The following is a 23,370-nucleotide window of genomic DNA, read 5'->3' as shown; positions in this document are numbered from 1 at the left end:
AGCAGGTTAGTCTCAATGTTTAGAGTTGGTTTTTATCACTTGTATCTTCCACTTTGCCTTAACTGATGGTTCCAGAGTGAGCAATGAGTGGCTGGTGGTGAGGAAACAACATTGTTCTTTCCACTGTGTTGATTAACATATACCATAGAGTTTCAAAATGATCTTTGGTCTTTGTGTTCTTTGGTGCTCTAAAATGCTTCACTGGTGTCTCCACAAGAGCTATGTTCCATAGTCATCATGCTTCTGTAGCTAAACTAGTTGCTTTTTTCCGATTTTATGTTTATGAATTTCTAAAAGGTAAAGGTAAAGGGACCCCTGACCATTAGGTCCAGTCGTGGCCGACTCTGGGGTTGCGGCGCTCATCTCACTTTATTGGCTGAGGGAGCTTCCAGGTCATGTGGCCAGCATGACTAAGCCGCTTCTGGTGAACCAGAGCAGCGCACGGAAATACCGTTTACCTTCCCGCCAGAGTGGTACTTGCACTTTGATGTGCTTTCGAACTGCTAGGTTGGCAGGAGCAGGGACCGAGCAACGGGAGCTCACCCCGTCGCGGGGATTTGAACCGCCGACCTTCTGATCAGCAAGCCCTAGGCTCTGTGGTTTAACCCACAGCGCCACCCGCGTCCCTTTATGAATTTCTAGCTGCAGACAAAAAGACTGCTAGATCCTTCCACATTAAATTTTATGGCCATCTCTTAACAAATTAAGTAAAGCTAGCTTTTAATCAGGTTGCATCGCCTGTCTGTAATAAAAGAGATCCCTTCAAATACAGTTTCAAAATATAACTGTGTAAGTAAAGCTCCAAGTAAAGCTCTTAGTGGGACGCGGGTGGCACTGTGGGTAAAACCTCAGCGCCTAGGACTTGCCGATCGCATGGTTGGCGGTTCAAATCCCTGCGGCGGGGTGCACTCCTGTCGTTCGGTCCCAGCGCCTGCCAACCTAGCAGTTCGAAAGCTCCCCCGGGTGCAAGTAGATAAATAGGGACCGCTTACCAGCGGGAAGGTAAACGGCGTTCCGTGTGCTGCGCTGGCTCGCCAGATGCAGCTTTGTCACGCTGGCCACGTGACCCGGAAATGTCTGCGGACAGCGCTGGCTCCCGGCCTATAGAGTGAGATGAGCGCACAACCCTAGAGTCTGGCAAGACTTACCCGTACGGGCAGGGGTACCTTTACCTTTACCTTTAATATTCATTGACACAAGGTTATCGTATATACAGGTACCCAATAAAGCAACATTATTTGACAGTGTTAGTGAGAAAACATTTGGGGGGGGGGGGAAATAGGTTTGATGTAGCCAGTGATGATGGGAGTTGTGATCCAGCAAAACATCTGGAGAACTTCAGATTTAGCAGCCCTGTACTAGAAAATGGTGCCAGTAAATAAGGGATCAAATATTAAATTCACTTATTACATCAGCCATCCCGGATTGCATGAATTTCCAATCAGCAACTCATAATGTCAAAGTTGCCAACAAAATGCAAAACTTAACTAAGATGTAATAAAACCACGGAATAGTCACCTGTTTCCATATTCATTCTTATACAAGCATCAGAAATCCTATCCTCTGTCCCATCAATATGCAAGATTGCATGGGGCCGATAGAAGAGATGGCAGCTTTTTGGTGATCTGTTGTTTATCCGTACTGAGAGTAGACCAACTGAAAGCAATGAACAAGCCAGACATCACCCTTGATGGATTTTGATGGATGCAACCTAAGAATGACATCCACCATCACAATCATTTCAGCTATCTGTGTTTGTGATTTGTTGCTAATAAATGAAAGTGTTTTGATGGTTTCTGAAAGCGGGATTGCTAATTGCTTGTTAACCATAAATATATATGGTATATATATAACATTAAAAACTTCCATATATATATAGAGAGAGAGAGAGAGAGAGACAGAGAGAGAGAGAGAGAGAGAGAGAGAGAGAGAGAGAGAGAGAGAGAGAGAGAGAGAGAGATGTTTTTAATATTCTGCTAGGATGCTAGGAGCTGCCCAGAGCGACTGGGGAATAATAGTAATAGTAATAGTAATAATAGTAATAGTAATAGTAATAGTAATACAGTGGTGCCTCGCAAGACGAAATTAATTCGTTCCACGAGTTTTTTCGTCTTGCAATTTTTTTTGTCTTATGAAGCACGGTTTCGGAAAAGTTTTGGAAAAGCTTCAAAAATCACCAAAGTCTTCAAAAACCTCAAAAAAGGCTACCACACCGCGTGCTATGAGTTGCTCCTCGAAGTCAAGTCGCAACTGTATTAACGGTTTTAAGAAAAAGGAAACAAACTTGCAAGACGTTTCCGTCTTGCGAAGCAAGCCCATAGGGAAAATCATCTTGCGAAGCAGCTCAAAAAACCAAAAACCCTTTTGTCTTGCGAGTTTTCCGTCTTGCGAGGCATTCGTCTTGCGAGGTACCACTGTAGTAATAGTAATAATAGCATTCTTTTGGGGTGTTCAGGGTGTTCGTGGAGGGATAGTGCCTCTGTCTGGGGACACAACATGCTCCTTTTCAGATATTTTGCCCACCTTTGGTCCCCACCCTGCACTCAAATTTCACCGATGGCTCCCAGAAGCTGGCAGCATGAGACATTGGCCACACCCCAGGAGCAGCTTCGACTGTCCCCCTAAACCAGGTGAGGGTAGCCAATAGGCCTCAAACCCTTGGTGAGCTAGGGACTTTCCCTGCTTGCATTGAGCTAACGAGACCAATAGTGGGCCCAGCAATCAAGAAGGTGGTTTCTGCATGAGTTGTATAGGGAAGTGTGGGGCAGATGGTGCTTGTCAACCTGGGAAGGTAGCCCCATCAAGGAGAAGGAAAACTCTGATCCTAAACCTCTGCTGGCTTGCAGGATATCTTCAGGTGAAGAAGTGGCTAACAAGTAAACACTACACAAATCTGGAGTACAGTCCCCAAGACGGTTGGATGGGGCCTTGTAAACTGCCTTCCAGCAACTCATGCAGCCAAGCTGGTGCCAAACGTATTGGTCTACATTCATTGGCTGCTGGCCAGGACCTCCATGCCCACTGCCCAGGCTTTTGCCCCAGGGAGATCACTTCAGTGCTGCTAACACAGTGGCTTGACTTAACCCCTGTAGGTGCACTCCATTGTCTCTCAAGATGAGCAGAGGTCAACAACAGTGCCTTCCTTTGGTTTCAGATTTTTAAAATGTATTGTATTTATTTTATATACAGTGGAACCTTGGTTCTCGAATGGCTTAGTTGATGAACAAATTGGAACCCGAACGCCGCAAACCCAGAAGTAAATGCTTTGGTTTAGGAACTTTTTTTGGAAGCTGAACATCCAGTGCGGTTGTTGGCTACTGTTTCTGGGGCGCCTGCACCAATCAGAAGCTGTGCCTTGGTTTTCGAACGTTTTGGAAGTCAAATGGACTTTGAGAACCAAGGGACCAATGTATTTGCATGGAGTTTATAGTTCTAGTTTGTTTGCTTAATTTTTTTTAGAGCAAAGGCATCATCTTTTCCACAGTGGCCAACCAGATGCTTCTTGGTTATTCCACGTAGAACACTGGGGCCATAGCGCTTTTCTGCTATTGTTTGCAGGTCCTGTTTGTGCCATCTGTCTGGCCATTACAAGGACAGGGTTAGATGGGTCTTTCCCCTGATGCAGCAAAGCTTCTCCCATGTTTGTACATCATTTTAAGACTCTGCCTTCCTCTAATATTGGTGGTGTCCTAAAATCCCATTTATGTATGCAAAAAGCTTTGATAATGACTGAGAGTCCCCAGAGCTGATGAAGGAGCCTTAATCTCCATCCTCTCCCTCTGGGTGTTTCTGGTTAAAAGCAACAGATAAATTAGAGCAATTTGACTTGAGGCCAGCAACATTAAAAGAATGAGTGAGGGAAAAACATGGTGTCAAGACTATTTGTGTTGCATTATTACAACCACTTAATTTTGTGACCTCCCTCTTTTGTGCTTAGCAAAGTAATTTTGCATATTGCGTTGGTGACAGCTAAGTAAAATGTTTGCAGGAAATAGGCGGTTTCTGAGTCAAAGGGGCAGCTGGAAGAACTATATAAAAGCTCAGAGTTCTCTCCTTTCCTCCAACAGCTTCATCTGACTCGTCTGTCTTCACTACATCTTCTCAAAGAAGCAGGTAAGTCCGATTTCTTGGGGAAATACTTCGTAATTTATCAGAAGTTTATGACAGCAGAAGGCTAGATTGATATTCCCACTAGAGCAAGAATGAGCACCATTTGGTCCTTGACCTTTGGTCATGCTTGACCTTTGGGCTTGCTGACTGAGGGGACTAAAGTCCAGTGACAACTGGAGGTCTACAGTTCATCATACCTACTTCATAGTTGTATAAACTGCTGCATAGCCATACTTTGCTTAGGGTTAGACTTGTGGCAAATGGGTTGCTCTCTGATAATATCCCTACTGAGAGGAGCGTCTGACAGGGATGCTGCCTAGCACCCTTTCTTTTCAATTTGTATATAAATGATATTGTTCAAGAACTAGGAGGCCTAGAATATTTTCCTGTTTCTGTTCAGGAAGTCAAACTCTCAGTTCTTCTGTATGCCAACGATATTGTTTTGGTTTCTGCTACCTTAATTGGGATGCAAAGACTTTTGAGGAAGTTGAATGTCCTTTGCACAAAAGAGCAGTGAACAGTCAACAGTCAACCCTTCTAAAATTAAAGTAGTAATTTTTGGGAAGAAGACAAAACCTCACAGATGGAGTTTGGACAATAAACCTATAATATGTGAACCCTGATTGGTTGGAACATGTGTCGGAGAGTAGAGAATAAGTACTGGGCTTCCAATTGTTGTTGAACTACAATTGTCATGATCCTTGACCATAGGACGTTCTGCCTACATCTGGTGGGAGTTGAAGCATGCAACACTGGGCCTCCTTCATATACATCATATCTGACGATTTATAATTCTCTGTTGTTTTTTGGTTTTCATGCTCCATGTTCTCCTCGGTTCTGCAACCTTATTTTTTAGATTCAACTTCAGCCATGGCTTACTGTGTTACCTTGGTGTTTTTGGTTTCAGACTCACCTCCATCCAAACATGGTTGACTGTGGTCCATCCTGTGCTGTCCCATCCTGTGCTTCCACCCCCACTGTTGGGTTTGGATCAGCAGGAGGTCTTGGCTATGGTGGTCTCGGCTATGGATTGGGAGGTCTTGGCTATGGAAATGGAGGATTCGGCTACGGATTTGGTGGTCTCGGCTATGGATATGGAGGTGCTGAAAGAGCAGCCAACCTCGGAGTCCTGGCAGGAGTTGTCCCATCCTGCATCAACCAAATCCCACCAGCAGAAGTTGTGGTCCAGCCACCTGCCTGCGTTGTGACCATCCCAGGGCCCATCCTCTCTGCCAGCTGTGAGCCTGTGGCTGTTGGAGGCAACACTCCATGTGCTGTTGGTGGTTCCGGGATCGTAGGAGGCTTTGGGGGCTTGGGCTATGGGTCTGGTCTCCTTGGAAGCTCTGGGGGCTTCGGCTATGGTTTGGGTTACGGGAGGGGAGCACTCCTTGGAAGGAAGTTCGGGCGTCGTGGTAACATCTGTGCATAAGCCAATTAAACCTGAGAAGCATATTATGAACTGATAATCAGAGAGCTTGATACAGATCCATTGGGCGTGGTTCAAAAGAGCTAAATCCCAGGATCCACTGCTGAAGTTGAACCCCCTTCATCCCCCACCTCTTGGCTTTGAAGTCCAGAAAACTAAGATGCTTATATGCTAAATTTCCTCTGTATTTCTCATACAGCTATCAATGTCATTTCTTGAATCTTTTCAATAAAGCTTTTGGCGCATTATGGTAACCCATGTGTGTTGGTTTTTGTAACACTTGGCCTCAGTTCCTCACAGCAAGCTGTCCAGCTGATTGAAGTGACTTTTTGTCTAAATTAAAACTAGAATGTGGCTCAAGGCATGTTTGCCAACAAAAATTTGACAGATGTTTGGAGGTTTTATACTCCAACTTTAAGGGATTATACATTTTACTTGCAAGCTCATAGATCCTGTTGAATGTGATATTTTAAAATAGCTGCTAATTTGGTCACTTGAGTGAAATCTATTCCAGTATTACTAAAGATTTATGCAGATCGTGCACTAATAAAATTGAACATCAAAATGTCAAATAATTGTAATAATAAACTCTAGAGAATGAATAACAGTATATCAGTAAGAGCAGACAGAAAGACACAAATAGAGCAATATTTAGATTGGTTTTTTTAAGTGCATAAACAAAATGGCCATAAATGGGATGAAACTGAATCTAATATCAGAGGTGTTCTGACAAAACGAAAACAGCAGCAGAGATGTATAAGAGATTCTCTCAAGCAGAAAAAAATGGTTTAAATGTTAAGAAAAGACACATTAGCATAAGCAAACATGGTGTATGAAGTTAAGAACAACAGAGAACATTCAAAATATCCAAGCCGAAAAACTGGAATGCTTTGCCAACTGTAAAAAAAATCAAAGATGGTTGAAATACAGCAATAAACCATCTAAATCACTATCAAAACATCTGAAAGATAAACAGATCCAAATGTGTATTCCATCCATTAAATATAAGGATAAAGATGCGAGAAATTGCAGAAACCTTTTACCAGGAATTGTATACTTAGCGCGAAACCCTATATTGAAACTATAGAATCTGGGGATTGGGAAAATATTGCTTAGCAGGAAGTAGAACAGCTGGATGTTTTGCATGTCGAGGTCCCCAGGCCACCCCAAATAACTCACACAACACACAGAATTTTTGTTGGCATAACACAGAAGGTTTTTTGGCATAATTTTGGCCACAACTTTATTAAAATAGAAAAAATGTGAGTGGTTGCTTATTTTTATTTTTTTAATAAATTTTTTATTAGGGTTTTTACAATATTACAAAATAGAAAAAGAAAAAAGAAAAAAATACAAATAAAAACAGTTAAAAACAGTCAATCTTTTCATCACTTATTTTTCATTTACTTGTTTCCTGGACCTCCTCATACCTCCCTTTTTTGTATTCCAGTTCTATTTATTAGTTCAGCAGTTTCTTTCCCTCTTTATTTTACCCTGATCTTTAATCTTAAATTATTATAACCTTGAATTTTTACTTATAAAAAACCATTTTTTCATATTCTTTTATACCATTACAGCTAGAAACCACTTAATTTCAATCCAACATCATTCTAACATTCATTAATTTTACAATATCTCTGTAGATAGTCTTTAAATTTCTTCCCGTCTTCTTCCACTGACTCTTCTCCCTGGTCTCGGATCCTGCCAGTCATTTCCGCCAATTCCATGTAATCCATCACCTTCATCTGCCATTCTTCCAAATGTGAGTGGTTGCTTAGGCATTGGTTGCGACTATCTGCACGCCAGTGGGGGACAGACTGATATTTCGCAAGTCTGCGAAAGTCAGAAAAGGGGAATAAATTTGAGGGTAGCGACAGAGCAGGGAGCCTGCCCTCAGCCTTCCCCAAATGCAACCAGGGGCTCTTGCGTGGCCCTAGCCCCTTGACAGGGTTTGACAAAAGCAATAATGAGCCCCTGTATTCCTTTAACGGAATCCCTTGCAGCAGCAGCATTAGAGGGGCAGGCACAGCCAATCCATGCCCCTCAACCAACCAAACCATAAACCAATGCCTAACCGCAACCTTACAAGTTGTGACGATTTGCTACACAGTAGGCAAAAACCAAATGGCCCCAGCCAATCAGCCAGATGGACAAAATTCCTACCCAGCCCCTGCCCCAGGAGCAGACGACCCCATGATAGGCATAGCAAGGTCAAAGCGAACAACCCTTAAATATAGGGAGGGGGGGCGGGCAATCCGATGCACGGAACAAAAAGAGGAAGCTCTACGCCTCATGCAGGGAATTTTAACATTTCTGCCTGTCAATCATCAAATGGCAACATCATCCCAACAACAAGGGAAGCCCAATCACAACAGTGGCCAATGATCAATTAGCCCGCCCCACAACTTTGGAGCGTCCTGTCGGCCCCCACCGCAACACATGCTCTCCATGAAGGAGAACACGCTTTCTTGGAGTGAATATTTTGAATAATTTCTGTTATGTAACTGGCAGATGGAAAATTGGAAGTGCCTTTCTCTTTCTTCTTTCTTTCCTCTTTTCTTCTTTTTATATTCTTCCCTGGCTCCCAGCCCCCTTTTGTTTTCCTTGGTGTCCTCAGCTATGGGCCATTATTGGGACCCAAGAATTACACACACATTAAAGTGATGGATTGTTGGTGAAGGACTCGGAGTAAGAGGCAGGGAAGGGAGAGACTGAGAGAACAAAGGAAAGCATCCAGGGGGCCAGGGCACCCACAAAACATTGTTGTGGGTGCTCAGCACCTGCACCGCAAGGCCTCTGACATGACTTCCAGGTCCTTACGAAGCACCAGAAGTCATGTCATGTCAAGGCTCTGCCAAGGCATCAAAATTGGAAAAATGAGGAAGTTCCAAGCTGCCATTTTGACTGCAGCAACTTGTCAGAGAAGAGTTCTTGTTATCCAGCAAGGAGGGGGGGGGAATAGTTAAAAGATGGACATTTTAAATATTTTGGGGGGGATAAGAAAGTTGAAGAAAACACTCCTCCATATAATTTATTCTCTGTGATCTAATACTTTTTGCCTGGTTTACTGTATATAGTGTTTAAATAGGGTGGGAGCTTAATTTATGAATTTGGAATTACTTTACACACACACACACACACACACACACACACACAGCTGGTAATATGTCTGTGATTAATCTGTGAAAAAAGTATGCAATTTATATTTTCTGCCCCTCCACATTGATTTCCACAGATATTTTTTTCATATTAATATAGATGGCTATTACTTTGTTTTTTGAGTATCTATAAATATGAATTTATTTTTAAAATAAGAAAGTTTATTTAAAGGTATGCTTTTTTACCTCCCTCCTTTCTTTTCCCCTTTTCTTTTTCTTAGCTAAGTATTTATTATTATATACTTCCTTTTTCACAGTTATTATATTAATGGATGGACTGGTGACACCTATTTATATGTTAGGGGCCGGACTGAAGAGGAGGGCTGGGGATCGCCCCCTCCTTCTCCTCTGCTTCCCTCGGAGGAGGTGGTATCACCCCCCCCTTCTCCAGCAGGTTCAAGAGAAGAGGGAGACAGGATTGAGTTACAGTAGAATTCAGAGCTGCTGAGTTATGAGGTGTCAGGAGAAGGAGGGGGAGTTGGAGAACTGCCAGCAGAGATGTCCTTGGAAAGCACAGAATCTTCACCATCCCCACATACACGCCGCTCAATGAGAATTCAAGAGCCAAGGGCTCAACAACATTTGACTCCTGAGGCCCCCAGTAGAGCCACAGGCTGTTGCTGGGGAAGGAAGGGGAGGAGCTCAGAGTGAGCAACATCAGTATGGAATAAAGGACTAGAATTCTTTGCCTTTCACCACGATGACCGAATAAAAACATAAATACGAACTTTCTTGTTTCTTCCTTGATGCTACCGGGGGAGGAGAAAATCCCTTGAGCCTGACATTATATGTCCTCATTGAACTTAAGGATCTCTATTCTCTATCTCTCTCTCTTCATGTATTGTTGACTTTTTGATTAGATAGGCACTTTCACACTGCAATGATGTGATAACATGGTTATGCCTATCTGGTTATACAGAAACATATTTCTGAACAAATAAGAGGAGGGGGGAGTAAATTATTTAGCACTTGTTGAAAAATATCAAATGCATTTAGACCTTGACTTCATCCATGGCTATATATTACACTCGTACAAGAGACGGCATGACTCTGAACACCAGTTGCTTGGAATCACAAGTGGGAGAGGGATATTGGGTTCATGTCTTGTGTGCAGGTTTGCCATAGAACTAATTGGCTACTATGAGAACAGGATGCTGGACTAGAAGGGCCTTTGACCTGACCCAGCAGGGCTCTCTCTTCTTCTCGTCTTCTGTTCTTTCCATGTCCATAGTTCTCACCATTAGGGCAAGACTTGTGACTCCCACTTCATGTTTATAGGTATTGGATGGGATGGGATGGGGAAGCTCTGTCTCTGCAGAAGTTGTTGGACTCTAACTTGCACCAGATCCAGCAATCCTGAACCAAGGACAGGGATGACAGGAGCTGGAGTCCAGTGATGTCTAGACCATGGGTAGGCAAACTAGGGGCCGGATCTGGTCCAATCACCTTCTAAATCCGGCCCACGGACGGTATGGGAATCAGCATGTTTTTACATGAGTAGAAGGTGTCCTTATATTTAAAATGCATCTCTGGGTTATTTGTGGGGCCTGCCTGGTATTTTTACATGGGTAGAATGTGTGCTTTTATTTAAAATGAGTCTCTGGGTTATTTGTTGGGCATAGGAATTCGTTCATCCCCCCCCAAAAAAAAAATATAGTCTGGCCCCCCACAGGGTCTGAGCGACATTGGACCGCCCCCTGATGAAAAAGTTTGCTGACCCCTGGTCTAGACTCTAGAGGGTCACTTGATACCTCCAATCTAGGTGTATCAGTGACTCTTCTTGAACCCTATAACCTGCCCAGTTGTTATGAGAAATCTATTCCCCCACTCATATGATTTAATTATGACTCACTTCCCCCAAATGACAGCAAAGAGGAATCAGGAGAAGGGCCACAACTGCTTCCTTGCACCTATTTAACCCATCCTTCCTGGTCCTTTAACGATCAGCAAAAGTTGTGTTTGAACCCCGACTATGAGTTGTTTCTCTGAATGTTAAACAGTCAGGGTGCCCTGGAGAGAGATCCCGTACTTATGTTGAATAAGAGGAGAATGGTTTTTCTAGAGGAATATAACATACTTTTTCCACACTCCATGTAAACCCTTCAGGGCGCAAGAGAGAAAGACAGCCCTCAATACTCCAATTTTAATTGGGTAAGACCTTGGACACCTTGCTATGAGAAACTGGAGGTGGAGTTTTAAAAACAAAGACACACAGGTTATCAGAATGCAGAACAAGCTTTATTGAAAAGGTCAAAGAAAAAGAAAGGATAGTTGTACAATAGGCAAAAAAGGTGCATATTGTAGAAGGTTCTTGGTCTTCTCAACTTCATAATACAGAGGGGGGAATTAAGAGGCTTCAGCTTCAGCAGCGGTTTGCTTGGATGCAGGTCTTCTAAACCTTAGCAAATGGATCTGTATCAAGTTCCCTGGATATCAGTTCAGGATATGCTTCTTAGGTTTAATTGGCCTAAGAACAGATGCTACCACGACGCCCGAACTTCCTTCCAAGGAGTGCTCCCCTTCCATAGCCCAAACCATAGCCCCAGCCCCCAGAGCTTCCAAGGAGGCCAGACCCATAGCCCCACCCACCATAGCCATAACCCCCTACGATTCCAGAACCACTAACAGCACATGGAGTGTTGCCTCCAACAGACAGAGGCTCACAGCTGGCAGAGAGGATGGGCCCTGGGATGGTCAGGACACTGGGAGGTGGCTGGATCACGACCTCTGCTGGTGGGATCTGGTTGACGCATGAAGGGATGACTCCGTCCAGGACACCGAGATTGGCTGCTCTTTCGGCACCTCCATAGCCGTAGCCGAGACCTCCATAGCCGTAGCCGAGACCTCCATTGCCGTAGCCAAGACCTCCCCATCCGTAGCCAAGACCTCCACGTCTACCAAGAGCTGCAGATCCAAACCCAACGGTGGGGGTGGAAGCACAGGATGGGACGGCACAGGATGGGCCACAGTGAGCCATGGCTGAAGATGAATCTAAAAAAAAAAAAAAATTGCTTGTGTACAGCTGAAAACTCTGGCAGCATGAAGATAAATAATTTTTTGATGGATGTAATAATGGAAAGGGACGCAGGTGGCGCTGTGGGTTAAAGCCTCAGCACCTAGGACTTGCCGATCGAAAGGTCGGCGGTTCGAATCCCTGCGGCGGGGTGCGCTCCTGTCGTTCGGTCCCAGCGCCTGCCAACCTAGCAGTTCGAAAGCACCTTCGGGTGCAAGTAGATAAATAGGGACCGCTTTCTAGCGGGAAGGTAAACGGTGTTCCGTGTGCTGCGCTGGCTTGCCAGAGCAGCGATGTCACGCTGGCCACGTGACCCGGAAGTGTCTGCGGACAGCACTGGCTCCTGGCCTATAGAGTGAGATGAGCGCACAACCCTAGAGTCTGGCAAGACTGGCCCGTACGGGCAGGGGTACCTTTACCTTTTACCTAATAATGGAAAACTGATCGGTATAGGTTTTGTAAGATATGCAGGGATATAAGATATGCAAAATGAACCATGGAAAGAGAAGAAGGGAAGTGGCTCCCAATTGAGTGTTAAAAACAATACAGCATTAAATATTAAAAACTTCCCTAAACAGGGCTGCCTTCAGATGTCTTTTAAAGATAGGATAGCTACTTATTTCCTTGACATCTGATGAGAGGGCGTTCCACAGGGTGGGCGCCACTACCAAGAAGGCCCTCTGTTTGGTTCCCTGTAACCTCACTTCTCACAATGAGGGAACTGCCAGAAGGCCCTCGGCGCTGGATCTCAGTGTCCAGGCTGAACGATGGGAGTTCTTACCAAGGTATTTTATTCAATGTTCACAGAGAGAGGCTTAGAAATGTTGCTTCTTAGAGTAATGACGTTGCTCCAAGTGAAAACCCCACCCCCTCCGTCTCTTCTATTATATGTCTTCCCTATGGTCGCTTCTCTATGCCTTTTGCCTCTGAGCTCTCTGCTCTCCTACTTTCAATGCCTGCCAGGTTCTGGGAGAGAGAAGGGCCTGGAATGCATTCTAAAGACACTCAGTCTGCCAGCTGTATCTCCCCTGGTGCTTCTTCTTCCTTCTGCTCCTCTCCCAATATTTCCCAGCTTCTCCCCTCTGCAGCCTCTGAACTATGACCTCCTGCAAACCACTGTTGTAATTCTATACTGTCTCCCTCTTCTTTGGAAGCTTCAGGAGGAAAGTGGGTGGTCTCCACCATTCCTCCTCAGTCCAGTCCCTGACAGGAAGTCACTGATATTTTAAGTACGTAAAATCTTTATCTGAAATTGTGAAACAGAAAATGGAATAAAAAATTATATCCAAAACAAAACAAAACATAAAATTGCTGAACTGAGTTGAACATGGATCACGAAAGGCAAAGAATGAAAAAGTTTCAGATATGGTGCAGATCAAGAGGAATCAAAGTGATGCCTGCCCTGATATCGTGGACTTCAACGCCCATGAGACTCAGCTAGCATGAACAACAGTTCAGGGTGATGAGAACAAGATATATAGCTGCCATCTACTAAATGTGGGTTTTGTTGTCAATATTGTCTACACCAGGAGTCAGCAAACTTTTTCAGTCCACTGTCCCTCAGACCTTGTGAGGGGCCAGACTATATTTTGAAAAAAAATATATGAATGAATTCCTATGCCTCACAAATAACCCAGAGATGCATTTTAAATAAAAGGACACATTCTACTCATGTAAAAACTTGCTGATTCTGGACCATCCATGGGCCGGATTTAGAAGGCAATTGGGCCAGATCCAGCCCCCGGACTGGGGTCTACCCACGGTCTACACTGATTGCCAATGGCTCTCCTGGGTTCCCGACAGACATTACTGGCCCCACCTAGAGGTGTAGGGAACTGATCCTGAGACCTTGTGCATGCAAAGCATGGGCTGCAGCACTAAGGAATGACCCCCTTTCTTGGCATTTTAATCTAGAAGGTGCTATGCTGGCTACTCCCAGTACTGATGTTCTGAAATATAAGAAAATGATGAGATAACCCAGTAAGGTTCTTTTAAGAAAAGGCATGTTTTATCAGCAATGCTATCGGTGTGTATCTTGAACATACTGGACCACAGTATACCATTGTTTAGCAAGTTGGGGATGAGCTTGAAAAAAATAAGACAGCCCTGCTCCTGCCAACCTAGCAGTTTGAAAGCACGTCAAAGTGCAAGTAGATAAATAGGTACCGCTCCGGCAGGAAGGTAAACGGCATTTCCATGGCTGCTCTGGTTCACCAGAAGCGGCTTAGTTATGCTGGCCACATGACCCAGAAGCTGTATGCCGGCTCCCTCGGCCAATAAAGTGAGATGAGCGCTGCAACCCCAGAGTCGGCCACGACTGGACCTAATGGTCCGGGGTCCCTTTACCTTTAAGCACAACACATTCAGGTTTACTGCTGAGTGAAATGCAGAGTTTTGTGCTGTAAAAGACAGCAGTGTGTATGTTTGTCTAAATATCATTTAGGAAGGAAGGGAGAAGATGGAGAGCTGGTGGCACCTTTCAGCTGTCCTTAAAAATGCTTAATGAGAGTTTCTTCTAGCAATATCATAGTCAATGCACTTACAAAGTGTGAAGCTGGAAAATCCATCTAGTCTTAATTTGGTGTGAATTTTTTGATAAATTCAGAAATATTCACCCAAGAAAATGGACTTACCTGCTTCTTTGAGAAGATGGAACGAAGACAAGAGAGTCAGATGAAGCTGTTGGAGGAACTGGGAGAAGTTTCCGTTTTTATACAGTTCTGTCAACCACTCCTGTGACCAAGAAACCGCCTCTTTCCAGCTAACATTTTATTTAGTTGTCAACAATTTCATGTGCAAAATACTTTACTAAGCACAAAAGAGGGAGGTCACAAAATTAAGTGGTTGCAATAATGCAACACAAATAGTCTTGACACCAGTTTGTTCCCCTCTCCCTTCCTTTTAATTTTGCTGACCTCAAGTCAAATTGCTCTAGTTTATCTGCTGTTTTAAATCAGAAACACCCAGAGGGAGAAGATGGAGATCATCAAAGCTCTTTCATCAGTGTAGGGAACTCTAGGACATGATCAAAGCTTTCTGCTTACACCTTCTGAGACATCTCCGGTATCAGATGAAATTGGTGTCCTTGAATGCCTTGAGCACATCAGAAAAGCCCTGCTGGATGTGGTCAAAGCCCCATCTAATTCAGCTTCTTGTATTCACAGTGCAGAACCAGATGCCTCAATGGGGAACTCACAATTGGGACCTGAGAGCGCCAATGCCACTTGGAAGAGAACAATAGTGAGAAAGAGCTATGGTCCCTATGTTGACCACTGCATCTGGTTGACCACTGCAGGAAAGAGGATGCTGGACAACATGGGCCTTTGGTTTGATCCAGCTTCAGGGATCATTATACGTTATCTTCTTCACTTGTCCTAGGAGGTGAGAGATGTTTCCTTCAGCCTGGCAAAAATCTAGAGTTAATCTGGAGTGGTCTTCTAGGTGGAAGATGGTGTCTGTGGTTAAAAAACCCCCACACCAACCAAAAATATGTTAAGCATCTAAACCAGATATATAAAATCAGTACCAAGTTGAAACCAAAAGGAAAGCACTACTTTTTTTCTTTTGAAAAAGGCAGCTTAGAAAGGCAATTAAAACTTGCGTATTGGGAAGCCTAGAAAACGTATGAAATGTATTCAAAATCTGTAGTTTAGAACATGCTAATTTAAGAGCGACAAGCCACACACAAACATAGCTGAAATTATGATGGGTTGCGTCTAATAAACTCATTCTCAGGAAATTTCCATCAAAATGCACGGTGTTGACTGACATGTCCATTGCTTTCTTCTTCTTCTTCTTCTTTTTTTACAAAGTAATAATCATAAATAAATAAGAATAAAAATGTGCACCCCACCACTGATACTATCCCATTGTAACTATCCCGCCTCCCAAAAATTCAACACTTCTTACGATGCTTTGACCCTTTTCCATTTTAACAGTACAAGTTCTGCAAACACCCTCCATATCTCCTCAAAACAATTTCCCTTGCATATTTCCCATCTTACCTCAATGGCACATGTTGATTTATCATTAACAGCTATAGCCCACACCTTTTTAGACCTTTCTTCCATTTTATATTCTGCTTGCCCCTTCCACTTCTTAGCTATAATAATTCACGCAGCTGTCAATAAATTTGTGAGCAAGTCTTTCATAGCCTGCGAAACTTCCCCTCCATTGTAAATTGATAATAATGCTATCTCTAGACTTTCTGTCAGCTGTAACCCAGTGATTTCTGTTATCTCCTTAAATACCCTTTGCCAAAAAAAATTGTACATATTTACACTCCCACCACATGTGAACATAATTCCCTGTTTCCTGGCATCCCCTGTCCATTGCTTTCAATAGGTCTAACATGAGCTAGTTGAAAATAACCTTGGCATTTCAGTAAGTGGAGATAGATGGATACCAACAGATCTCAACTGACCACCATGAAGGCACCAACTCTTCGATCTGCCCACCTGATCTTGCATATTGATGCAATAGTGGATAGAATTTCCCTTGCTGATCTCAAAGATGGATAGAAACAGGAAGCTATCGAAGGATTTTTTTAAACATCATTATTAAATTTTACCCTTGCATTGTGTTAGCGTGTTAGCCACATTGACATTACAAGTTACAGGAGGGCTAGAAATTCAGGAAACCAGGAGCTGCTAATATTACAAGTGAATTTAATATGTGATCCCTGATTGGTTGGGACATATGTCTAGTACAGTGCTGGCGAAAGTGGCCCTCCAGGGGTTTCCTATCATCCCTGCCTAGATTATCCTTTTATTTCTTCAGTCGTTTTATTTGGGAGGTGGGCTTCAAATAATTGTCAATTTTTGCTAACTCTTCAAAATCGTTTTCGCTTTATTGGGTACACTTATTCATACATGTGTATATGACATCCTTGCATCAACGAAGGTTAGAGCATTAGGAAGATTCTGTTCTCACAGCGGTCAACCAGATACCAGATACCAATAGGAATCCCATATGAAGGACAGGAACTCAATGTCCCATTCCCCAATTCTGATTTCCAACAACAGGTATTCAGAGGCATTGGAGGCAGAGAACCCTGGCTATGTGCTGTGAAGGGAATCATAAGCCGAAATCTTGGATATGGAAGTCAAGTAGGCTGCTGATAAAATCTCCAGCCATTCCAGCTACTTTAATTCCATTCAAAGCCATAGCACCTGTTGATCTGTCCGAAATGAACATACAAAGGCATCTTTACATTTTCTTAATTTTTTTTATTAACTCCTTTGGTGGAAGAATGGGAATGCAAAGATCAAAAGGGTGAGAACAGGAAAGAAGCGTTGTGGGGAGCAGAGGAAATGCGAACTCTTTTGCCCCATTTTTCGTTCTTATTAAAACAATTAGAGGGCATGATGCAATTCATAAATTGCCTGCTAATTAAAGCCTCAGGGAAAGGGGGTGTATCCCAGCTAGCTGTGGGGCCATCAGGGGATACAGTCAAAAGAGTATAAAAGGGCTCCTTGGGCTGAGATATCCCAACAGCTTCACTTGACTTGATCTCCTTCTCTCCATTTGTACTCCTCAGAGACTTTGGTAAGTCAAATGTGTGCATGTATGTTAAGATCTTGTCTTTACGTGCTTTTTTTTGTTCGTTTGCACTGCTTAGAGGGTTCAGCTGGATGCGGGTGGCACTATGGGTTAAACCACAGAGCCTAGGAATGCCGATCAGAAGGTCGGCGGTTCGAATCCCTGCAACGGTGTGAGCTCCCGTTGCTCGGTCGCTGCTCCCGCCAACCTAGCAGTTCAAAAGCACGTCAAAGGGCAAGTAGATAAATAGGTACTGCTCTGGCGGGAAGGTAAACTGCATTTCCGTGCGCTGCTCTGGTTCTCTAGAAGCGGCTTAGTCATGCTGGCCACATGACCCAGAAACTGTACGCCGGCTCCCTCGGCCAGTAAAGCGAGATGAGCGCCGCAACCCCAGAGTCGGTCACGACTGGACATAAGGGTCAGGGGTCCCTTTACCTTTATGTTGCTATTCCATCAGGAATCCTCCATCCTCCATTTTGTTGGCTGACTTATTTTCTATGTATTTCTTCTGAACACAAACGTTTTAGGAAGTTGCCTTACACCAAGACCAGAGTGTTCATCCATCCAGCACTGTAATGTTTGACTGGCTGCAGTTCTCCAGGGCTTCAAGGAAGGTTTTTCTTCCAAACCTTACCTGGAGATGCTGGGGAGTGAAGTCAGGGCCTTCTGCATGCAAAGAAGATGCTCTAACAATTCACTATAGCCCTCTCCACCCCCATTGTTCAGCCCGGACACTGAGATCTAGCTCCAAGGGCCTTCTGGCAATTCCCCTGATTGCGAGAAGTGGGGTTACAGGGAACCAGGCAGAGGGCCTTCTCAGTAGTGGCGCCCGCCCTGTGGAACGCCCTCCCATCAGATGCCAAGGAAATAAGCAGCTATCTTATTTTTAAAAGACATCTGAAGGCAGCCCTGTTTAGGGAAGTTTTTAATATTTAATGCTGTATTGTTTTTAACACTCCATTGGGAGCTGCCCAGAGTGGCTGGGGAAACTCAGCCAGATGGGCGGGGTATAAATAAATTATTATTATTATTATTATTATTATTATTATTATTATTATTATTATTATTATTATTGTTGTTGTTGTTGTTGTTGTTGTTGTTGTTGTTGTTGTTGTTGTTATTATTATTATTATTATTATTATTATTATTATATCTTATAGCATTCTTTCAAAACTAGACATTTTTGTTTTCCTGGTGAGAGAGTCTTATTCTATCACAAGTTTTGCAAATCCAGCTTTCCTCATTGTAAAGTACAAATTTAGCCTTAATGACTCTCCATGCATTGGGCTTGAGACACAAGACAGCATTCCACGGAATGTTTTTCAGATTTCCCCAGCAATGTAACCTTAGCAAAAATTCAATCAGGAAGATTAAAAAAAAACAGCATAAGGGAGTATTAATTGCATAGGCTAATATACATTTGTTCTTCATGGAAGATTTGGCAGATGAAGAAAGTAATAATATTGGAAGCTGCCTTAAAATTGATCCATCTAGTTCAGTATTGTCTCTTCTGACCGACTGAGGCTCTCCAGGGTTTCAGATGAGAGATTCTTTCCCAGCCCAACCTGCAGATTCCAGGGATCGAATACAAAGCATATGTTCTGCCAGTGAGTAATGGCCCTTCCTCTAGGAAAGAAAAAAAATTCCTGCATTCGTTGTTCCAGCTAAAGGTCTGGTTTAAATAGAAACTTAGAGAGTTGCTTTTTACCAAGACAGACCATTGGACCTCCTAGTTCAGTATTGTCCTCACTGACTGGAAACTATTCTCCAGAGTTTCAGATAGAGGACGTTCTCAGACATTCCTGGATCTACCAGTATTTGGATTTGGGACCCACAATGAAGAGAAGGGCTGTGGTGAAAGAAAGAGAAGACAATAAAGAACCCAAGCATTAGGGCATAGCGTTAGAACTGTCAAAGGCAGCTGATTTAAATGTCCCCTCTGTTCCCTATTGAAGTAGCATTCCACATGTTCATTTTGTCCCATGGTCTTCTTGGTTTCAGACTCACCTCTACACAACAATGGCTGACTGTGGTCCATCCTGCGCTGTCCCATCCTGTGCTTCCACTCCCACTGTTGGGTTTGGATCAGCAGGAGGTCTTGGCAATGGATATGGAGGTCTCGGCTACGGCTACGGAGGTCTCGGCTATGGTTATGGAGGTGCTGAAAGAGCAAGCAACCTTGGAGTCCTGGCAGGAGTTGCCCCATCATGCGTCAACCAGATCCCACCAGCAGAGGTTGTGGTCCAGCCACCTCCTATCGTCCTGACCATCCCAGGACCCATCCTCTCTGCCAGTTGTGAGCCTGTGTCTGTCGGAGGCAACACCCCATGTGCTGCTGGTGGTTATGGATCTGGATTTGGCAGCGGATTTGGCAGAGGGCTCTATGGTGGTGCAGGTCTTCTGGGGTCTAGCTCTGGTGCTTGGGGGGGCCGTGGCCGTTATGGGTATGTGGGGCGTAGAGGCAGCATCTGCTATACCCCCTGCTAAGCTCTCACGGTCTGTCAAGAAGGAGGAAAGAAAAAGAGATCTGTGGTGGACTATTTTGGTCTGATTTTAGGTATGCTGAGCACCCAAACTCCCTAGGCAGTCCCAATGGCAGCTGGGAGAGTGTTCTGCATCCCTTGTAATCAGGCCCATCTAGAACATGTAGCTGTTTCCAGTTTAATTTTATCTTACTTTCCCCTGCTTGTTACTATGATATTTATTTGCCTACGTCTCTTTGAAACACACCAGTTCGCATTGGGAAGAAAAGCACAAGATCCATTCACTATGTCTATGAAATTAGCATGCAAGTGTAAATATGTGTAATTGGGACTTAATGTAAAGGAAGGTGGAAAGAATGTTCTATAAATGTAGGACCCTCTACTCTACCTCCAACCTGAAAAAAATAATTCTAAAGGAGAAGCTGTTCACTGGAATGTGTTCTTTTTTGCTTTATTGTCTTCCAGTATGCTTAGTATTCACTTGAATACTTTTACTGTTTGAAATTCCCAATAAAACTTTTTCTGCATCATAGCACTGGCTTTCTGGTTTTCCTTTTATGTGGCAGCACAATGCCATACATGTGTATCAAGAAATAAGTTCCTTTCAATACAGTTCAATGGAACTTACTCAAAAGTAAGTCGTTTCAGGGTGACAACCTTAAGAACATAACACATATCCTCTTGGACTGGTTCAAGCACCCACCATCCTGTTAACAGTGCAGCAAGTATTTCCAGAACTTGCCACCTAGATATCATCAGAACCCTTGGATTTTGGAGGAGGTGTAGGAGATATCACGGGGTTACTTACCAACAGAGAATATTGATAAGGCATAGAACCAAGAAATCCAGAGAGAAGCATCACTGTTGTTTTAAGATGGTCTGCTCAGCAATAGCGGGAAAATTCAAATCTGGATTTGAGGAACAGTTAATGAACATTCCATTCATTTCTTAGATTCTGTATATCGAATTGATTTCCTGACACCAAATATCTATAAAAATTGACCACTGGTTTTTTTTAGTCTCAAAGGATTTAACCAATTGTTCTAGTACCTCTGGTGTCTTAGATGCTAGGAAGGCTGCCAAAGGCCTGAGAGAAGAGGAATGTTCTTGCCTGGCACTTAAAGATATGTAATGAAAGCATCTATTGAACCTCCTTGGGGAGAGCAGTCCAAAAACAGAGAACCAGAAAAGAAAATGACCATTTTCTTGTTGCTGTCCTTCAGACCTCTCATGGAGGAGGGACCTGAAGAAGGGTCTCAGATGGTGATCACATGGACTGGGTCAGTTCATATGGGCAGCGCTGGTCCTTGAGATATTGCAGTCCTGAGCCATTTAAGGCTTTATTGGGTCAGGAAACTAATTAGCAGCCAGTGGAGTCAGGCCAGGATTGGTGTTATATGCTCAAACTGTCCTGCCCCAGTGAGCAACCCAGCCACCAAATTCTGCACCAGCCAATGTTTCTGAACTGTTTTCAGAGGCAGCTTCACATACAATGCATTGCAGTGATCTAACCTAGTGGTAGAGGCAACAGAGGTTAGGCCAATGATGGCCAAACTTGGCCCTCAAGGTTTGGGACTACCATTCCCATCATCCCTCACCACTGGTCCTGTTAGCTAGGGATCATAGGAGTTGTAGTCCCAAAACAGCTGGAGGGCCAAGTTTGGCCATCACTGGGTTAGGCTATCGCTGTTCAGATAGGAGCACAGCAGGCTCACCAGCCAAATCTGATGGAAGGGACTCCATGCCACCATGGCCAACTGAACCTCAAGTGACAGCAGTGGAACCAGAAGGACACCCCAAGCTACATGTCTGTTCCTTCAGGGGCTATGTAACCCCATCAAGAGCAGGCCACCTCCTATCTATCCAGTCTATGGAGCACCCACTAACTGTACCTCAGTCTTATCTGGACTGAGCTTCAGTTTGTTGGCTCTCATCCAGTCCATTACCAAGGAAGAAAACTGCCCAGCACATCCACGGACAAGCCTTGAGATATAAAAGAGAAGTAGAGCTGTCTTAAGCATATTCGGTGCCGTGGTGCAAGGCTCCCCCTGGCACCCACCCCCATTGTCGACCTTTTTGGGGGGGAGGACAGCGCTGCTGGCGGGGCTGGAGGAGGTGGGCAGTGGCTGGAGGGCTGCTCCTCCGGCAGGGAAGAGGCGGAGGCTGGACGCAGTGCCTCCCCGCTCAGCTGGCTGCTTCGTGCCAAGGTGGCCACGCCAGGCGGAGGCTCCGAGCACGGCACTGTTTTGGGCGAGGGCGGCGAACTGATGTGGGGAGGCACTGTGTCCAGCCACCGCCTCTTCCCTGGTGCCCTCCAGAACTTGGCACCCTGGCGTCCTGCACTACTAGCCTCTAAGGGTAAGACGCCCCTGCTGACGATGTCCAAAACTTCAGATAACCCCACTCAGCAGTTTCATGTGGATATTAAACAGCATGAGGGATAAAATCAAACCCTTCATGGACCTCACAGAGCCAAAGAGCACTCCCCAAGCATCAGCTACTGTAAGTCTAAGTAGGACAGGAACCACTGCAGAACAGTGCCACTCACACTTAACTTAGGCTGGATCTAGACACATCAAAGAAGCGTTTCCGTGAAACCCGTTGCAAACTTTGCATGAGAAATTGGGTTGGCAAAAACAGGACTCCACAGCGCCATCTGGTGTCACAGTGTTAGAATGCATTGTTGTTGTTTAGTCGTGTCCGACTCTTCGTGACCTCATGGACCAGAGCACGCCAGGCACTCCTGCCTCCCACTGCCTCCCGCAGCTTGGTCAGACTCATGTTGGTAGCTTCGAGAACACTGTCCCACCATCTCGTCCTCTGTCGTCCCCTTCTCCGTGTGCCCTCAATCTTTCCCAACATTAGGGTCTTTTCCAGGGAGTCTTCTCTTCTCATGAGGTGGCCATACATAATAAGACAATGATCTATCCCCCACAACAGCATATGAATCAACAGCAGTTTTCATGACACATGAAGGAAGATAATGACATGATAAAATTCAAAACAGTAACTATTAATTACGTAAAGGTAAATGTAACCTGACCATGGTGGGTGGGGCTATGGGGATGGCCTCCTTGGAAGCTCTTGGGGCTATGGTCTGAGGAGGGGTGGGCTCTTTGGAAGGAGGGCTCTGCAGGGGCGTCGTGGCAGCGTGTGCTTTTAGGCCTATTGAACTTCTGAAGAAAATCTGTGTGGTGATGATTTGAATGACCCTGAATGGGTGAAGATCATGCCTATCCATTATTAAGCATCTCACCTTGGATTCTGGAAAATCTGAATTTCTGGGACCGTCATCTAAGCCAACAGCAGTCTCTGCCATCTTTTCTTTCTCCTGCTTTCCCACTATGTGTCCCGAAAGCCTCCAGACCAAGAAGAAGTTCAAAGCCACATTGTATACTGTGTGCCTTTGCCTTGTTCCTGTCCTGCTTCTTTTACAATTGCTTGCTTGAAGCTTTTCATATTTCCATTGCATGGACAAGTGGAGTCCCCAGATCCCGCGCGGTCCCCCCGTCATGTGGAATAACGACTCATGACAACATGCTATGGGATTAAATTGGCCACAACTTTATTAAATTTCAAACGTGGGTAGACCTTGGCTCAGGCATTGGGCGTTCTCCCTCCCCAGTCCCCAGCCGGGGA

The 23,370-nt window shown here is 44.4% G+C and overlaps 2 protein-coding genes across 2 annotated transcripts; one reads left to right on the top strand and one right to left on the bottom strand.

Moving 5' to 3' along the window:
• Positions 1–10,931: 10,931 nt before the first annotated feature.
• Positions 10,932–14,406, bottom strand: LOC114587044 (uncharacterized). The gene is made up of 2 exons (XM_028710958.2): positions 14,341–14,406; positions 10,932–11,685 (listed from the first exon to the last, which is right to left on the bottom strand). The coding sequence occupies exon 2, from the start codon at positions 11,669–11,671 to the stop codon at positions 11,162–11,164; it is 510 nt and encodes a 169-aa protein (XP_028566791.2). The 5' UTR covers positions 11,672–11,685; positions 14,341–14,406; the 3' UTR covers positions 10,932–11,161.
• A 2,764-nt stretch (positions 14,407–17,170) lies between these two features.
• LOC114587046 (uncharacterized) lies at positions 17,171–20,263 on the top strand. Its single transcript, XM_028710960.2, has 2 exons — positions 17,171–17,254; positions 19,250–20,263. The coding sequence occupies exon 2, from the start codon at positions 19,268–19,270 to the stop codon at positions 19,733–19,735; it is 468 nt and encodes a 155-aa protein (XP_028566793.2). The 5' UTR covers positions 17,171–17,254; positions 19,250–19,267; the 3' UTR covers positions 19,736–20,263.
• The last annotated feature ends 3,107 nt before the right edge of the window (positions 20,264–23,370 follow it).

The sequence above is a fragment of the Podarcis muralis genome, chromosome 16 (assembly GCF_964188315.1).
Source record: "Podarcis muralis chromosome 16, rPodMur119.hap1.1, whole genome shotgun sequence".
NCBI lineage: Eukaryota > Metazoa > Chordata > Lepidosauria > Squamata > Lacertidae > Podarcis > Podarcis muralis.
The sequence above is the reverse complement of the archived record's forward strand: the minus strand, read 5'-3'. Positions and strand labels throughout refer to the sequence as shown.

Excerpts from the sequence above, each read along its gene's own strand:
- LOC114587044 (XM_028710958.2), bottom strand. The coding sequence starts at position 11,671 with ATGGCTCACTGTGGCCCATCCTGTGCCGTCCCATCCTGTGCTTCCACC.
- LOC114587046 (XM_028710960.2), top strand. The coding sequence starts at position 19,268 with ATGGCTGACTGTGGTCCATCCTGCGCTGTCCCATCCTGTGCTTCCACT.